This window comes from Tauraco erythrolophus, chromosome 3 (assembly GCF_009769465.1).
Source record: "Tauraco erythrolophus isolate bTauEry1 chromosome 3, bTauEry1.pri, whole genome shotgun sequence".
NCBI classification, from domain to species: domain Eukaryota; kingdom Metazoa; phylum Chordata; class Aves; order Musophagiformes; family Musophagidae; genus Tauraco; species Tauraco erythrolophus.
The window spans coordinates 27359732-27378416 of NC_141467.1; the positions used below are offsets into that span (position 1 = coordinate 27359732).

The 18685-nt window shown below is 40.5% G+C and overlaps 1 protein-coding gene across 1 annotated transcript in view; it reads right to left on the bottom strand.

Annotated features, from left to right (window-relative positions):
- Positions 1-3735: 3735 nt before the first annotated feature.
- The window catches only part of COBL (cordon-bleu WH2 repeat protein), a 109457-nt gene continuing 94507 nt past the window's right edge, over positions 3736-18685 (bottom strand). Inside the window, exons 11-14 of the mRNA XM_009978861.2 lie at positions 10173-10276; positions 6914-8931; positions 6166-6285; positions 3736-4029 (exon numbers count right to left, since the gene is read on the bottom strand). Coding sequence (XP_009977163.2) covers positions 3736-4029; positions 6166-6285; positions 6914-8931; positions 10173-10276 — 2536 coding nt within the window. The remainder of the gene's footprint in view (positions 4030-6165; positions 6286-6913; positions 8932-10172; positions 10277-18685) is intronic.

Sequence of the window (18685 nt, forward strand, 5' to 3'; positions counted from 1 at the left end):
CACGGCAACAGCCTGCAATAAAACAGAAGCTGTTTCTTCAAAACAAAGTATGATTTATTTGCCAAAGCAGGCACAGTTCTCCAAGAAATGGATTAAAGAACAGCCAGGAGACCTATATGCGTGCTGTCTTACCCATACTTGTCCCTTCCCTCAAGTACCTATTTTTGCTCTGGTTTGTTTTGGCTGACCAGTTACAGCCTGTGTGGTGCAGACCCTGACTCTCAGCGAGGCAAGGTCAGCCTGCAGCATTTTCTCTCCTCCCTTCCTGCACAGTGGATCTTTTAACCTTAAAGTTCATGACTTTAGCAAACAGCTGTGTAATCAGGGGTGGAGTGGAGGAGTTGCCTTTTCACAGATATTAATAGAGCTCAAATGTTTGTTGGGATGTTCCTTATCGAGGCAATTGGTTCCTTTTTACGTTTGGTTCCCGACAGCCCCGTTTGATCCACTTCCATCGCAAATAACCCCTCATAAATAAGCGCCGACTCATGCATAACTAAGCAATGCAGATTCTTCTCAGTTCCCCACAATATTAGCTAAATAAATGACCTCACCATCAGAAGCTCTTGTCCCAGAAAACTTTGAGAAGACAACGGAGGAGAAACAGATGCAATTACTGAACTGAACTACCTACTCTGCTATCTAGCTGCTGCAACCAAAATCTTCTAGAAAGCGAAGCTGAAAATGGCTCTGTGCTCACATCTTCAAATCATGACACCATAGATCTTTGACAGAGGAGGCAAAACAAAGAAAAAAGTTTGCTTCAGCTCTGGCACAAAACCACCTGCAAGCCACTGACTACAAAAACCTCAGTGTTCCTTGGAGACATGTTCTTCGGCTGTAAAGGAAGAAAACCCTGACATGCAGCTATCATGTATTCTCTATGGATTCAACTTTTGCTGTCACAAGTTGTCCAACTGCAGGGAAGGATTAGAAATCGGCTGTCACTTAATGCAGCAAGCGAGAAGAGATGTTAATACGCACTGGATAGAACGTCTTTGAGGAATCTGACAACATTTTTACTTTTATCAGTTATCAAGGGCATAAGATCTCAGATGTCGAAGTGCTACAATGTCTTTGGCATATACAAGACTTAGCTTGCATATCCAATATCTGAAAGGACAGCACAGTAATAAGAAAATCATACTCTGTCTTGGACAAAACACAGCTCTTTTATTTTCATTAAAGACATATATAATAAGAGATGTACTATTCTGTCATTTCAATGTCAAAAACTACCAAAAATTGTTCTGCCTTGAAAACAAAAGAAGATAGGCACAGTATTTAGCAGAATACATCAGTATATCCTGCTTTCTTTCATGGCCTGCACTGGCTATCCAACTGTTTTGAAATAAATCCCCAAGGATATGAAAAAGACTTGTTTTAATGAGTAGCGCTGTGGGTCCCCTCAGAGACTTCTGCATGAGTAATGTAGTTGGAAGAGCAAGGAATTTGGAAAGATCTAGAAAACAACTGCATGAAGTATTCTTGAATGTGCAAATCCGTGTGTTTTTTTTTTTCTGTAAATTGTTGAAGTGAGGAAATAAAGGTCTGATCTGGAGTATTATTTCTTCATCCTTTGTAGTCTTAGAATTATAGAATATCTTGAGATGGAGGGGACCCATAAGGATTACCAAGTCCAACTCCCTGCTTCTTGCAGGACTACCCAAAACTAAACCACATGACTAAGAGTGTCGTCCAGACACTTCTTGAACTTTGACAGGCTTGGTGCCGTGACCACTTCCCTGGGGAGGCTATTCCAGTGACCGACCACACTCTCAGTGAAGAATCTTTTCCTAATGTCCAACCTGAACTTCCCCTGGCACAGCTTCATTCTGCTTCCTTGTGTCCTATCATTGGTCATCAGAGAGGAGATCAGCACCTGCCCCACCACTGCTCCCCTGGAGGAAGTTGTAGGCTGTGATGAGGTATCCCCTCAGCCTTCTCTCCTCCAAGCTGAACAAACCAAGTGATCTCAGCCGCTCCTCATAATAGTACGTATAACATAGATGCAATTTTTCACATGCAAAATTACTGCACATTCAGATTTCTGTTTGCATGCTGATGTAAAGTTCCCTGAAACACTGTTTATACCGTTTCTATGATTCTGTGGAATTTCTGGTTTAGCAGAAACAAGATCTTTTTGGCTACTTTTTAATGTTAAAATTGGATCATATCTTTTTACTTATTTTAAAGAGGACAAGTAAGCAAGGTTAAAGCTTATTTAAACATTTATGGTTGGCATCAGCTAAATCATGTGTTGGGAAAACTACATCTGTTTTCATACATTCCCAAAGTCCTTGGATCAAAGTCTGTTCTTGGATACTGCAGTGTAATATTGGGATGACCCCACGTAAGGCCAATTGATCTGATTCTCTTTACCAAAAACGTAGTGTAACTTGAGGCTAGGAAGAACAAATTTTGATAAAAAAGATAAGTGAACTTACTCCAAATATCACACCCGGGTAATTAAGCATTTAGCCATCCGGGAGTTGACTGACCCATAGCTGACCACAGAAGTGAAACACACATCATCCAATTAATAAAGTTCAGACAGACATCAAAACGACCCCACAGTTTCACTGACAGTGCTCAGCACGGGCAACCAAGGTGTAAGTGCTGGGAATCAAGGTCTAGGACACACTACTTGTTGTGGTTTAGCCTGGTCGGCAACTAAATGCCATACAGCCGCTCGCTCACTCTCCCCCACCCTCAGGGGATGGGGAAGAGAATTAAAGGGGAATAGGGAAAGAGATCCATGGGTTGAGATAAGAACAATTTAATTTTAATAATAATATATGAAAAAAAAATATGTAAAATGATACTAATACATACAAAGAAGTGAGGCACAGTATGATTGCTCACCACCTGGTGACCAACACCTGTCCTGTCCTGGTAAATGGTCCCAAAAGAGATAAGTCCAGGCACCGCAATCCCAGGCGAGCCAGAGGCCCGAAAAGAGAGCAAGAAAGAGACACCACTCCGAGAGTCTGACACTGAGAGCCCCTAGAAGAGCAAAGGCCCTTCTTTCTAGTCAACCCTCGTCTATACACAGGGCATGACACTGCATAATATGGAATACTCCATTGGCCAATTTATCCATCAATCCTAAGGCTAAGTTCAAATCTTAAGGGCAGTTGTGGACCCTCTGTCCCGGCCATGCTCCCCCCCAGCCTGTTGTGCTCCTGCACACTGACAAGAACGCGGCAGCTGAGAAGTCTTTGAGACCTCAGTGCCAACTATAAACATCAGTGCGCTATCAGCGTTCTACTCATAACGAGTCCCAGACTAAAACGAAATATGGAGCTCTTCTAGCTGCTAAAAAGAAGAACTAACTCTTTCCCAGCCGAAACTAGGACACTACTGAAACTAGGAGAAAATACTTATCTCTAAATTTGCTTCAGGGTCTTCTATCTCATCTCTCTCAGGTTCACCTCGTTTAAAGGACATCGAGTCGTATCTCAGATTCACAAGTACGAAAGGGCATGAAAATGCTTTCTGAAATGGCATTCATGCTCTTGATGTTCTCTTGAAAAAATATTGACTTTCATATGGTTGCATACACGCATAGACATATTTTAGTCTTATTAGCATGTTTTAATAGCTGTTCAAAGGTTTGAAACATATGCCTGATCTTTGATTCAGTTAGACAAAACCACGCATGTACCTTTTTCTGATGGAAGAAAGAAACGTGTGGCTAGACAGCTTATAAATGGCTCTCAAAGCACAACAAGCCTAGGTTGTTTCATCCACAATAACATACAGAAGTACATTTACCTTTTTTAACTTTGCTGCTCCTGCACCAGAGCGAATGGCCTCCATTAGGGCTTGCCTTGCCTCCCAAGGGTTACCTGCAGCTGTGGCAGTGGATTTAGGAGCTGCTGCTGACAGCTGAGTGGGAGGTGGTGGTGGTGGCTGGGCAGGGGCAGGTGAGATACAAAGCTGCTCTTCCTGAGGGTCTTCTGCCTTCTGCAAGGACAGTTCCGCGTTCCTAAAACTCTGCAGCTCTTCAGAGGCCAACGAGGAGATCTGCTCATGGCGCAGTTGAAAGGAGGTAATTAATATCAAACACGACTAAACTGTAATTATTTGACATTTGATGCACTTTCAGTACCCCGATTTCACTTTGCTTGAATGATGTAAAACACGTAGAACTTTGTTTGCTCAAGGGGTTGAATACGAACATCTGTTGCTACTTAGTCACATCACTCAGCTGGGCTGATTACCAGCATCAAGGATTTGGCATTGACTCTGTCTCAGAAACTCAATCTTTATTTACAGAGAGCTCCAGCATCCTGTAACTCTTCTTGGCATGAAAGGTAAGAGAGAGAGTTGGACTTGGTATTCATTTGGAAACAACCACAAGGGTTTTGGAATCAGGAAGATATATTAAGGCTGCAGTAGCCACCTAGGAGTCTCATTATTTTCTGCAGTCTGGGCTGCACAGACGTAATCTCAGATGACAGGGAGGCTCTTCTAGATCTGAGCTCTCAGACGTGGCTTCATTGAAAAAAATGCCATTAAACCTAAAGTTTCCAGCCATACTAAAAAATAGTAATAAAATAGGACCAGAGAGAACTACGTGAAAGCACTGAGAACAAAACCAATTGATTGCTCTTCCAAGTGTGTTTCTGTGGAATTTCTGAAACGAAAATTTCTGCACGAATTACCAGCTTGGAAATTCATCCTCTTTAAATGAACACAGCGGGAGGGGGCAATCTTTCAGACTAAGCCAGCTTTTCCATCAACTGTCTCAGCAAATATTTTTGCTGTTAACATTACTAGTAATAATCATGATAAAGTGTTAGTAATTACAATGATTTGGTGATTATTAGGAAATTCAGTATCATGTGCCAAATGGGAGGTTTTCAAGCAGATGCATGAGCATTCCTTTCTCAGAGAAACTGAGGCAAAAAAACTTCTCTAGTGAAAAATGGAAGAATTAACTTCCCATCAAATAGTCCACATTCAGAGAGCTACTATATTCTATTCCTTCACTGTACACACACACTCAATACATGGGAATAACGTCATGTCAGGTAAAACACGAACATTTGAGATAACATGAAAGGGACAGGTCTTTCATCATAGCACATCTGTATCTCGCCCTGTAAAGCACACAGACAAACAGGGTGCTTTAACTAGCACAGGTGACACAGTGTGAAAAAGAAGCATACGGTTTCTAGGCAACTTCCTTTAAACTGATGGCAAAAGCTTCTCTGCTGGAGGAAAGTATTCCAAAAAGGCTCTGTGATAATGTACGACCGCTTCATTGTCAGAGCCCCTTTTACAGAAATTTACATTTATTCCCAATGAATGCAGAATGCAGTTAAGTATGTGTGAAGATGGCTGCTGCACAGAACGTCCTGCTCTTGGGCTCAGTGGAAGCTGTACCCTACCTGCAGCAAGGGCACTGAGATATTTGAAGTACGAAGTAATTCCTTAACACAGGCAAGAGATTCTTTCTATCTAGTGCCAGCTATCTAGATACACGCTAATGGCCTGAGTCATTGCACGTGGGAAATGGGAAGCTCCTTGCCAAATGCACATCTTTGGCTGGATTAGTGAATTGAGTGAAAACTAAGACTAGAACAATGCTAGGTTTTGGCTATGAGGAATAAGAGATGCTTTAACGATTACGTAAATCTTTCAGACGGAAGGAATCATCCTGCTGTGATGTTCCATCAACATCAATTACTTGCATACAACTTGCACGCACCAGCTCATGTGAACAGATGAACAGCATCCAGGAAGAAGCCCTAGCGTGTTTTCAGGTAACTGGGACTGGATGCACACTGTAGGTAATGCAAACATATAAATCTAACTGCATACTCCTAAAGTACAAAAAGACGCCACATAAATGTGAAAATTATTAACATTCGATGTCTTCTATGTACACTCCCTGTAATTTATTTGGGTTTCTATGTGCTTCTTTCTGAGCTAAAGGCACACCGTTTGAAAGAGTGTTAAGTTTTACAGCAGAGGATAGGATCGGACCCGCTACGCTATCTGTGTAAGTCAGGTCTGGTCTCGTGTCATATTATTTCCCCCTCAACTTTTCTCTTTGCAGCACAAGGTACAGTTTGTGACATATCTGGATTTATTCAAAACACTCAGTAGGAACAGATCGCACTTAAAACATCACTTATCATCTTCATTTCTTACCTTTTTCAGCTTTGAGGTGCCACTGTGGCCTCTAATTGCTGCTAGTAGGGCTGAGCGCTCATTCTCCGGCTCAGCATAGGAGGGTTTCCTGTGATTGCCATTTAGTGCGCTGTTTGAAACCTACAGTATAAAAAGAATAAACCTCACATTGTTATTAGATGTTTACTCAGAGATAGTTTGGAAACACTATTCAAAATATTTTTGGCACTTGTCCCAGAATGGAAGCTACAGAGACTAATCAGTCTGTCTTCTTTCGGGCCTGCTTTTACAACCCTTACTCACACGAACGGTGAGGATACGTGTAGATAGTAACGCTGTTCTTACAGCTGCAGCCTCGTATCCCCTGAGCATGAAGTCAGTGGCAAACTAGTATCACCTACTAATACAAAATGCAGATTTCTTTCATTACAGGTATTTACAAGTTTCCTTCATGCTGTGTGTTCCTGTTTTTACACAACACACTGAAATGTGGGTTCGGCTCCCAGGCTAACCTCAACTACCTCTCCTTTACACTGTATTTCTGCACCCTCTGCCTCTTCTAGCTAGTGCAGCAGCAGTGGTGTTGCACAATATACAGGGTGTGCAGAATAAGCAGTGGCTTGGTCTGTATTCTGCCATTATAAATTTTTCAAACGCCTTGTGTACTCCAGCTCACCAGCAATTGTACCAGTTATAAAACCTCTGGAGTCTGACAGGGTGAATACAGGGCTCTGCAGTCTGGACAGGCTAAAAAAAATCTCCACTTTACCTTTCTGAGTTTCTCTTTTCCCCCTCCTGTTTGAATGGCTTCCATTAGGGCACTGTGCAGTGACGTGTCTTTTTGAATTGGTTTTTGGACAACAGGTTTGAACTTCTTCTTTGGTCCAAAGATATTGGTCTGCACATTAACATCCAGTTCACTGACAGCATTAACATCCGAATCATCAGGTTTCTCCTCCTGATCTGACTCTATGTTTGCTGCTGCACCATTTAGGTCAGGTGAAGCTTTAAGTGAACTGACTTGTACACTGTTAGCAGAAGGCCATTTAGTGATTCGCAAAGACGAGCTAAAAGATGACGGGATTCCTTGGAGATCAGGAGACTTGTGAGATGAGGCTGAATTAGTATGGGTCAAAGTCTCACATTTCTGGTCAAACAGCGTCTTTTTCTCTGCGATACTTTGTTTGCTGTTTAAACCATGATCATCTTCTGCACTGTTGTTATCCTTTGAAGAGGATTTAGTAAGTGGGACACTGGCATTCTTTTTATAGAAACTCGCAGGAGTTGCTTGATTTGGTGTCCTGATGTTAACTACTTTGTTTTCCATGCCAGAATTATCACCAGGTGTAAACCTGTGGGATGCTTTTTGACTGCAAGTAAAAACACTTGAAAGTGTTTCTCTTGTTTCTGCTGATTCTGTTTCCACAGGGCCGTATTTGGCCACAATAATACATCTTTTTGGTGAAACTTCTGCTTCAGTTTTAACCTCTCCTGCCCCTTGCTTATTTTCGTCCTTCTCATGATATTCCATAGAGTCAGACTTAAAGGTAGCTGCATTGATATGTCTTGCAATGGCAGAGGCAACATACTGACTCGAAGTTCTTCTATGTGGCTTTAGAAACGGAAGCTCCAGCTTGTCCTTATTAATGGTTGGGGCCACTGATGGTGTTACCTGAGACTGTGTAACTGGAAGAGGTGGTTTGGTCCTTTCATTCTCAGATTGTCTCTCAGCTACCTGAGTAGTAACAGTTTGTGGTGTTACAGGTTTTGGAGCTGCAAGACAGACAGGTTTGTGTTCATGTTTTGTAGTAAAGGGCTTAGAGTTTGTGGGGACTGCTGACTTTTTAGGAAGATACTCAGCAGAGTCATCACTTTGCTTTTCCATAGAACTTGACCTCCAGAATGCCTTCACTTTCCCAAGACAAATTTCCTCACTTTCATCGGCAGAGGGACCTGGTATGTGCTTACTGACACCAGTGTTTGGGCCTATAAGGTTGCCTAGCTCATCTATCTTAATGGCACCAGTGGAGAGTGAAACTCCTCTATCAAATTGCTTTACTTCAGGTTTGGGAGGGACAACTTTAAAGGTTGTCAAACCCATTTTAGGTTCATAGTTTGTTCCTGAATTCTGGGCACGATGACACCATGCAGGTGTTGATGGGACTTCTTCTACTTCAATTTTTTTTGCTGGTGGCCATTTGATTTCTAGTTCTGATTTACTTTTTTTCAGAGACCTTTCCCTGTTACTACATTCATTAAATGGATTTATCTTCTCCTTTGCTGTACTAATTTCAGCTGTGGCCTTGGAGTGAGACAGAATCAGCTTAGATTTACATTCCTCAGATTTCACACCATGTTTGGGGAGGGGGTCCAGTCTTAAGCTCTTTTCACTTCTTTTTTCGATGGAGGATGTGAGAGATTCAAACATATCTCTCCTTTGTTCCACAGGCAAGTGACTGAATTCGTTTTCAGATGGTTGCTGATGTATTAGGTCCTTGGATATGCGTACAACTCCACTGTCTGCGTGTCCTTTATCAAAGGAACCGGCATTGTTGTTTTTGTTTGTAAAGTTTCCGGTATTAACAGAGTCAGCTGAGATGTTTTGTGAAACCCTTGTCTGCGTCTCTTCATTTCCAGCCGAGTTAGAGGTGGTAGCTTCTGGAGCATCATCTATGACTGTTACTGGAACAGAAATGGTAACATCTTGAGCAGCCTCAACTTTTCCTGTATGTGGGCTCAACACTTCATTGATGTATTTGGAGTCATAGTTACTCATCTCATCCGCTGCTGCAAAATAGACATACAGCATCACATACAGGCAGTATTTAGGCAGTATGACTTTAAATTACACAAACAGCCAGTACAAGCTTAAGTGGATCAGATATTTTAGCTACACTAAAACTAACAGGAATATATTTATGCCTGTCATACAAAAAAGGAGAAATCTGGGCCCTTTTTATTGTCTGGTTGCTGATTAAGATCAGCCAAATATTCCTGCAGTCCTCCTGCTTCAGCCAGTGGGAAACATACAAATGCAGCTGAAAGCAGAATTTAATCTATTGTTCATACCTTATCTTTGACTAACTTCTCTTAGTGATAAACATTTCACCACATGACTCCAAAGGAGAAACATTTCTGAGAAACAGTAAGCAACTCCAAATTATGTTTCCCAGACCTGGTTAGTAATAACAGCCCAGCTGAAGGATTTCCTTGAGCAAGCAAACAAAGAAACAGTACTTGTATTTTTTCTCCATTCTTCTCAACCTTCATTACCAGTGCCTGCAGAAGCTCATTGTGCAAGAAGCTTAACTCTCCTATCAAATTTGCTAGTATAAATCAAGGGTTACAACACAGAAGCTAAGAAACTGCAGTGTTAGAGAACTCACAGAAGTTAAATCATAATCTATTCCACTGCAGAAGTACTGAAATAAAGATAGGAAGTTTAAAAAAAAACTATTCAATGTAATTTGGTGGCAAACAATTAATAGAGAAATATTTTTATTCACAGTAGGAAAAAGAGGAGCACAGTATGACATTCTGTCTCTTCCCACTGTTTCTCTTCATGTTTTTTAACTTTAAAATACATCTGATGAATCAGAGGAGGCATTGGGTACAAAAACATCCCCCCCTTCTCCACTTCATTATGATAAAATACAAAATAGAGGCATTGTTCATTAAACATGAACACAAAAAAAAATTCACAACTGATTTAGCTTCACTGAAGTCAATGAAATTATACCAAATTCGGCCCATAAAATGCGTCCATAAACTGCTGTTCGTCTCTTTTTGGTAGCAGACATCAAAATACGACGACAATCTGGTCAGCAGCTTGAAAAATACTCAGTGTGGCTGTCCCAGAGGCAAAAGGAGAGCAGCCACTTTGGGTGGACCATATTCTGCCTTAGGCCTGTGAGTTGTTCCCAGAGATCTTCGTGAGAAATGTGCAGATGTCTCAGAGTACAGTTTTACTCTGCATCTCCTGGCTATGCCTCTCCTTTTTGGACACCAGAGTTAACACACTTCCCTACCTTCTAAATCTTCATCCAGGCCAGCCAAAGTCTGCTGGAGTTGTGCAGCAATGAATACATCCTCATTCTCATGCTTAGCCGAAGCCATTTCTTCATCTCTCCTGCTAAATGAAAGAGGAGAAAAAGGTCGTGTCTCCCTCTTTTTTCCCTTTTTTCCCTTTGCACTGCTGCTCTGAAATTATAATTTCAGCCCCTTTGGTTCCACTGGGGTTCTGAAACTCACTCCTCAAAGTATGAAAAATATGCAGCCTTGGAGAGACACACCACCACACTGACACATCGACATCTCGGAAGGGTCTCTGTGGTGCCTGAGCATACTGTGTGCTGGCGATCAAAAGATTAGGATTAATAAAGCCTGTCACAAAGTAATGGTCTGGCTTCGCTGTGAAATACGCATTTCTGCAGCTGGGCTGCAGAAAAGCAGCGTATGCCAAGGCAAAGGTTTTGCATATCCATATAATTTTAAAGCAGACCACTAGCCATCTTGTGCACACGCTGTGCCAATTTATCTGCAACTTAATTAAATAAAAATTGCACGGCAATGAAAAATAAGTACAGCTAAGTACTGTTCGACAATCGCTCTGCATCATGAGGGGAGGGAAGGGAGGAGGAAAGAGAAACTAATCCCTTGAGAGCTGTTTCTAATGAAACATATCAAGGGGCCTGATTTTGCCAGAAAATAAGTCCATGGTTTTTGATGAAGTTGTACAACGATCTAAACCGAGTCTGAAATCAGAATGAGTGACAAGTGTTGTCTTGGCTTATTGAAGCAAAAAAAGAAAAGAAGAATGAACCTAAGAAAAATCCTAACAAAAACTAACTAAAATTAAAAAAACACGCATGGCAACCTGTTACACAACAGACCTTCTGTTTCTTAGGAGCCAGAAGGACCAGCAGAGCTTTTCTATCTAAATCATTAAATCTAGGATTTCACATTGGGCAATTCATTTTTTCCAGCTACCTGTTCCTCACCTGAATTTAAGACGTTGTCGTCTGTGACACTGTATCTAAGTTTTGCCCTTGTGATTAGCCTATTGAAAAAATAATTTTCCATTCTAGACACACCTAAACCAACTCTGGTCAGGTGGAGCAGATTTGTCCTTTTCAAGATCAAACCTTTAATATCACAGATACAGTAACAGATTACATTTTTTTTGGTAGTTTACTGAACACTACTTGAAAAATGCCATTTTTCTGCGCCCTTTGAGATAATAATCTGAATAAAAATTCAGAAATGTTTCCTGACATTGATTTAAATGATGTCTAACAGTATAGGTTCCTTTTTTGCTATTATTGTTTGATTTTTCCCTTGCTCACAACAGAAGCAACTCAAAGCACATGTTGAATCATCAAGCATTTTATTTCACTTTATTTTATATTTATTTATTTATTTATTTTGTATTCACCTTTCCTTTCTTTATGTCTTTTGTGGCAATCCTGGAACCTGATTCTTCTACTTGCACCTAAACTGCCTTGGACTTAAAAAGCTGTGTACATGTATGTGAGATCAACGAAGACAGCAAAATATATCTGCAAGTAAGCCTTCCAAAACTTTTTTCAGAAACACATCCTTTTCCTAAACAGGGATGAATTCAAGCAAAGCTACATATGTGCCTAAGTGGTTTCCTAATCTGGAATCTGAGACAGGAATCTGTACTGGTTCATAGAATCATAGAATCGTCTGGTTGGAAGAGACCTTCAAGATGACATCAAGTCCAACCATTCACCCTGCATTGTCAGGGTCCCTAAACCATGTTCCCCAACACCAAATCCAAACATAAACATTGTTTAAAAACATAGGAAGAGACACAACGATCTGCATCTGGAATACAGTTTCTTCCAATACTTGCCATTGACCTGAGCTTTGAACAGACCCTGAACATCTCCAGAAGCCAACATGAACTGATGATGCTCAGGCCCAGCACTCACACTGCAAGCACTGCAAGACTCACGGTAAACTGTGTTTTCTCCCTGCAGGATTAAGAGAAAGGTGGCACAAACCAGTTAAAGTCTCCAGCAGAAGCAACTGGTGCTGCAAGACTGCAATCCTACCGCACCCTGAAGTACGCACGCACGCACATACACACAGATGCACACAAATCAACAAGACCATTCATCTGAGCAATCTGACAAAAAGATTTAAGCTTACTGTGGCATTTGGATTGGGACAGAAGTCTGGCAAGGAAAAACCTCAACTTGAAGGTGGCAAAAAGAATGAATCAACTGAATTTCAGATTGTTTTTTCAGTGGAAAGTTTTCCAGAATTAATAAAAAATATTTGCTATCCTCTGAGTGCATTTTAAACCAATGTATTTGGAAACTCAGAAAGATATTTTTGATGGGAGAATTATTCAAACTGCACCAGTTAAGCAACAGGTCTATCAAGCACGGAGGGCGACTATTGCTTTCTTCTTTACAAAGCTGGTCTTGCAGGATCGTTGTCCACAGCCGGAAGCAAATTACTGACACACATTGAGATTCTTTCTCGAAGGTACCATGAAGAAGTTGTTTCCAAAACCTTGCAAGAAAAACGTGTAAACCCGTATCTACCAGAGAATAAAACCTAATTTCACGAAGGTCATGCCTGCTCACCACCTTTTCGGTACCTGGTCATATCCTTCTGTCTCTTGCCTGACTGTTCTACAATATAGCCAAAATCTGTATTACTAAGGTTGTTGGTGCTGGGCTTTCTCCAGGAAATAAAGGAAACTGTCCACTTGAGAATTATACAGGTAATTTATCTAGGAAAACATATTTGGCACTGGAAAAGGGATTCTTGGGCTCCAAACATGCAGTGTGAGTCCATTGCACTAACCAGCCCTTCTCTCATGTCAGTCAATGTGAATCTTTCAATGACTCTTATAGCAAAATTATCTTCTCCTTGATGGACTCAACAGTCAGCAGAGGTCTCTCTCATTATCCTCTGTGCACCTATGCAGTGACTATAGATAATTTCCCTTTCAATCTCTGCTTCAATCTCCTTATCTAGACAACTGGGATAATAATATCCAATTCACAGACTTTTTTTTTCTGAAGGACAGAGAACAACGCAGTGAAAAATGAAAGGATTCTTATTTGCTCTTATAGAGGGATCATCAGAAAACGAAGATCTTTTCTTTTGCATTTCCAAATTCTTAAGAGATCTATTGTTCAATTCATCTCTAAACTCACCTACAAAGCAAGTCAGAAAGTATAGATTAATCACAGAGCTCTTCTTAAAATTAAGAATTTTAAGCATTGGGAATTTGAGACATGATATGTGTTTTGTGAGGTGAGGGTATGGTAGTTTCCCGTAGCTCACAGGATTTATAAATATGCCTAAGACAACTCTTTCTCACAACAGTATTTGAGAATGGAAAACAAAAGGGCCTCTAATTTTTTTCATAGCCTTCTTTCCTTCTAACCCTATACACGTTTCTTTTGTTGACAGCTCCGTTTTGGCCAGAATCCAAGAAAAATATGACTTATTCTGATACCATGTTTTACATTCTGGATAAACATTACCAGTGGTATTTTCTCACACACGCTTTTTTTTGACTTAGGGAAGAACTTGATAACCTTTACGCTGCCTTTCTGGTAAAACGTGAGGCACTAAAAATACAGCACTGGTGAGCATTTAGCCCAAGCTCAGAACGGCAAACGTGCATGGTTCCTGGAAGCCTGAGCACTTATTATTTACGTAGAATAGCAGAAATTTGTGCAAGAGCACAGAACGGAGCAAAGTGACTACTAAACTACAGCCTTTACTGTCACACTGGGCTCAGGCTACTATGCATAATTACTCCTTGGCAGTCATCTGTGCAGTTGGAGACAAAATGAAACTTACAGCAGCGTTTCATCAAATTAGTGCCATGGGAGGCGGATACTTATGAGAAAGTTTACATTCTAAGAAAGAGAGAAAATTCTCTGATAAACCTAGCTGGAAATGCTGCATTAAAAAGAAATCCAAACCAGTGGCAAGACAATGGATTTGCAATGACAGAAGCCGCCATTTTGTTATAGTTAGAGCAACTTCATCTAGGTGTTTGCAAATGATAAAATTGACCCAAGTGTCTTTGAGCACTTCTCAGGAGTTCTGGTGAGCCTCATGTATGGTACCAGAGGTAGATTCCACAACTCCCACCGTAACTGTTTAAATACAACACAGACCTATGTAAACTGCAGAGAAGGGACTAAGGAAGAAACTGAATTATCTAAACTTGGCCACTTGGTGCTATTTGAAATACTGTAGGATATTCAAGACATCTGTCTGGAGCTGGTAGACCTAATACGGAACATATGGGAGACCCATGTCCTGCTGGAGTGGCAGCAGGCTAGATGAAACAGCAGTAGATAACTCTCAGGTTAATTGAATGTGACCTGAAAGACTCACTCATTTTGTACCATGTTTGCTGTATCAAAAGACTTAAGAACACAGTTCCCGTACGTGTGTTACAAGCCAGGGAGGGAAGATAGAGCCACCGTAAATGAGTAAAATCCAGACAGGCAAACTGTGCAGCAGAACACACAGGAAAGCAGTGACTGCTACGAGGCAGTTCAATGGACATCGAGAGCATTCAGCTTCTAACGTGTGTATTAAGCAGTTAACAGGGACTGACCAATGTGGAAAGCTGATATTAAGGTTACTCCAGACTCGGCTTTGGAGCATGTGGGCTCCTTTCCCAGCTCTGATAGTCCACTCACTCCGGTACTGGGGAATTACTTCAACCCTTATGTGCGTATCCAAATTTCTCCTCTTCAAAATGAATCCACATAAATGTTGGAAAAAGAAATACTTCTACCTCGGGTATATATTAAGGTGGGTGTTAAAAAGAAAACTGATGCTGAATGATTTTAAGTTGTAGAAAGCATGGCTGAAAGTGCATCCTTTTTGAATGCAACTTTCTATTCAACCAGGCAAGAAAGATGACATTAATTAAACTCAAGGTGTTCACATATGTGGTTTTGTGATTGATACCGCAAAGCACTCTTCAAAAGCAGAGGCAACTATTTTCCAGATTAGCCCATAGTTTATATAATCTTAGGGACCATTTTTCCATTCTTTATATTTCTAAAGCTACGTGACTTTCTTCAATCTCCTTTTGAGGAAGAAATATAACAGCTGCAGGAGAGCAGCTAGTCTAAGTGGTGGACTTTCTGGTCACCTAAACTGTGACCTGACCAATGAGATTCTCCTTTTCTGCTGCCTCCTGCGAACTTAAGCATAAAGTTTTAATGTTTGAACGACCAAAGCCTGTTAAAATGCCAAACTGTAGATTGAACAACCAAGTTAGGACAGGTTAGATAACAAAGCCATCACTCGTCTTGGATGCAAGATTTCTTAAAGCGGCAGGCAACTAGGAAAAGGAAAAAGCACACAGTCATGTTCTGCTGAATGCCAGATAACCTTGCTTTTTGTGTTCTTCAATGAGTGATAAAAGAAAAGCTGCACATACTTTTTGAGAGCAAGGTGCAAGTACCATTTCTATTCCAAGTTCTGTAGTTTGTGTTCTGTTTCTAGTTCTGTGGAATTGCATCAAACTTAAAAAGGTCTTTAGACTGCAATTATATCTGTGCTGATCAAAAATCATCAGAGATTGAATTAAACTATTTTTCAATCCTAGAACACACAAGTCCAGTAGTGCCTTCAGATATAACACCACAACTTGTAAATACAGACAAGGAGGAAAATTATGTAATTTTTCAGCAGCATCTAGGTTTATGGTCCTTTTACACTCCTCCATGGTTACTGGTCAAAAATCTAAACAGAAAGCAAATGAAAATGCTTGTGCTTAGTATCATTTTGTGTTTTAATGCTTGAAATCTCTAAGCTTGTTACATACCAGGGTGATTTAAGCTTCCAGAGTCCCCTGACATATGTCAGTTTCAAGGTCCTGCTGCATAAGCAGCAGCCTGTAGTTGCTAGACAGCTGGAAGCATGCCCCCGCTCCCCCTCCTCCCACAGGCCTCTGGCAACAGCTTCTCAACAGGAAAGCCCACAGGCAGACAGCATTGCCACAAATAGCCAGGACAGTGGACTAGCATGATCTAAATCTTAATACAGCCACATCACTTGTGTAATATAACAGTGTGAGTTCAAAGATGGCACAGTGAGGGTAAATAACTTTTCTTGGTTTACACAGAAAAGCAAGGAACAGAGCAAGGACGAGAGCCTTTCTCTCCTGGAAGCCAGCACTACACCTTCAGCAACCCGAGCTGCTTCCTAACATGTAAAATATTCTACAGCTCCAAAGTATAGGGCATTTTTCCCGTGGATGGGTTTAGCAGAAAGTCTAATCTGGATTCTTGCTCTGGAACAACTGTGAGTATCTACTACTTAATCATAATATCATTAGTATCTTCCCCCCATGAAGATCTGCCAACAAAAAAAAGTGCATGAGGGTATCCAAATTTGAAGAGTTTTCTGGAACAAGGGGAAAGGGAAAGCCAGAGATAAGGAAGGAAATTAGCAAAACTATGTAAGAAGCAGAGGCTTGCAAATCTGTCAGACATCTGGGTCTTAATTAAGTAATTTTTCATCCCTGAAGTTCTCCCTGTTGCTTTAACCCTTTTTCTACCTTCCTCCCCCTTAAAATTACATTTCTGTTTTCAAAAAAGTAAAACGTGTCTATCCAGCTAAAATAAAACTTATCCTATAGAGAAATGACAGAATAAAACTTTCCCATATTTCTCAGAGATAGCTAAAAGCGACATGTAATTATACAGAACATCTTTGTGCACAAAGAGGTATATATAATACATACATACACTGCTATTTTTCATTACAGTTTTTCTCTTTTCTTCCTGTCTGCCTTCTGCCACTCACTATTGTATGTTTTCTTCCTCCAACCAACTTCACCACTGAATTCTCTCCGGCTACAGACTTCTCTTTCCCTCCTGTCCTTCTCAAGTGGAATACAAAACCTTGTAACATTTGAATTTGAATGGGCTGAAAATTAAGCAGAACAAGTTCACCCACCCCTATCCTTTTAAACTTTTGTTTTAAACTAACTCATCAAAACCCTAATAGTTCTGTAGCAAAAGGTGAGTATTTTTCAGGTTGGTAACAAAGAGGACAACTCTTCTCCTCCCAATAGCTTCAACTACCCCAGCTAGAGCCAAAGGTAACAAATTCTTCCAAGAGAAAGGGAGGAAATGGGATTATCCCTGTCCAGACCCACAGCATGAACCGATCTCAGGAGGGTTTCCCCACCCCCACGCTATGCCCTCCTTTAGCTGTACGTGAAAAAATATTCCTCTCTCATGGCTACTGAAACTGAAACTCAAGGGAGGGGAAAATCCCTTTCAAATATTTGGAAGGTATTTTATCTTTTTGTCCCAGACAAATCTGTATTTATTTAGCTTTATAACGCCAAGTTCCCTTTACATTTTAAAATATTTTTATTTTTAAAATATTTTAATACATTTTAAACCTTTTCAAAATAAAAAAAAAAAGTTTGTATTTTAAAGTGTTTTTCCTGCTCTGAGAGAAGCTCTTAAGACTCCTTTTAAACCCATGATTTAAATTGCTTATAACTTTAAGAAATTATACCTTTGCTAGGTGGCAGCCCAAATGTGACAATTTATATCATGCCCATGATCATTCTCTTATTTTGTTTCAGCCAAAATGGTTAAATATCATCCAAGAACAGAGTTGGAAAGAAAAGGAGAGCTGCATTCTGATACATGAAATGCTATTTAATGCTCAGTCCTCTGAAAAAACGGGGTCCTATGTGGTCTAACTGGTCACTAGTCTGCCTTGAGTCCCTGTGCACATGTTCTCCTTCTCTAAAATAAGAATAATGCCACCTTTTCCTCGCACATAGGTGCTGTGAAGAGAAATTAATTAAAGTCTACATGGCACATGGATGCTAGCGTCAGGAGTAAGATAAAAAGAGCAAAAGGAAATTAAACAGTCCTGTCTCAAAAAGAGAATTTGCACTGAGAGTGAACGGTGGTATACCCGGTCTATTCATTGAGCTCTGAAACTCAGAAAGAAACCCAACCAAAATAGAGTATGATCACTTTAACTATAGACTTTATCATACTGCACAAAAGAGGGGGAAATTAAGGTTAAATGGGGGAAGCTAAGGTTACACAGACAGCCTTAATACTAATGTTACCTAACTTTGGGCGCGTGACCTAGCATCCCTAATAATACTATTTTACCATAATTTTTAATGTGTAATTATTTATAAAGCTCCAGACAGTAGGTGTGCATGATGCTTTACAGGCATATAAAATTGACTGATCCCTGCCCCTAGGAGCTTGCGTGATGACACCATACAAGGGATGGGAAAGGAGGGGGTATGGGAGGACAGAGTTGCAACACTGTGAGATCATGAGATGTACTTACTGCTACATAAGCAACATTTCGGCTTCTCTGTGGTTTTCTTGTTACTCATTTAACACTATATATTAAAATTCGGTGAACAGATACGTAACACAAAGAAATCAACCGTAAGGAAGGATATGAAGAAAGAGAACTATGTAGTACAGTGTTCAGTCAGCAGTTAATATTAAGTATTCACAGT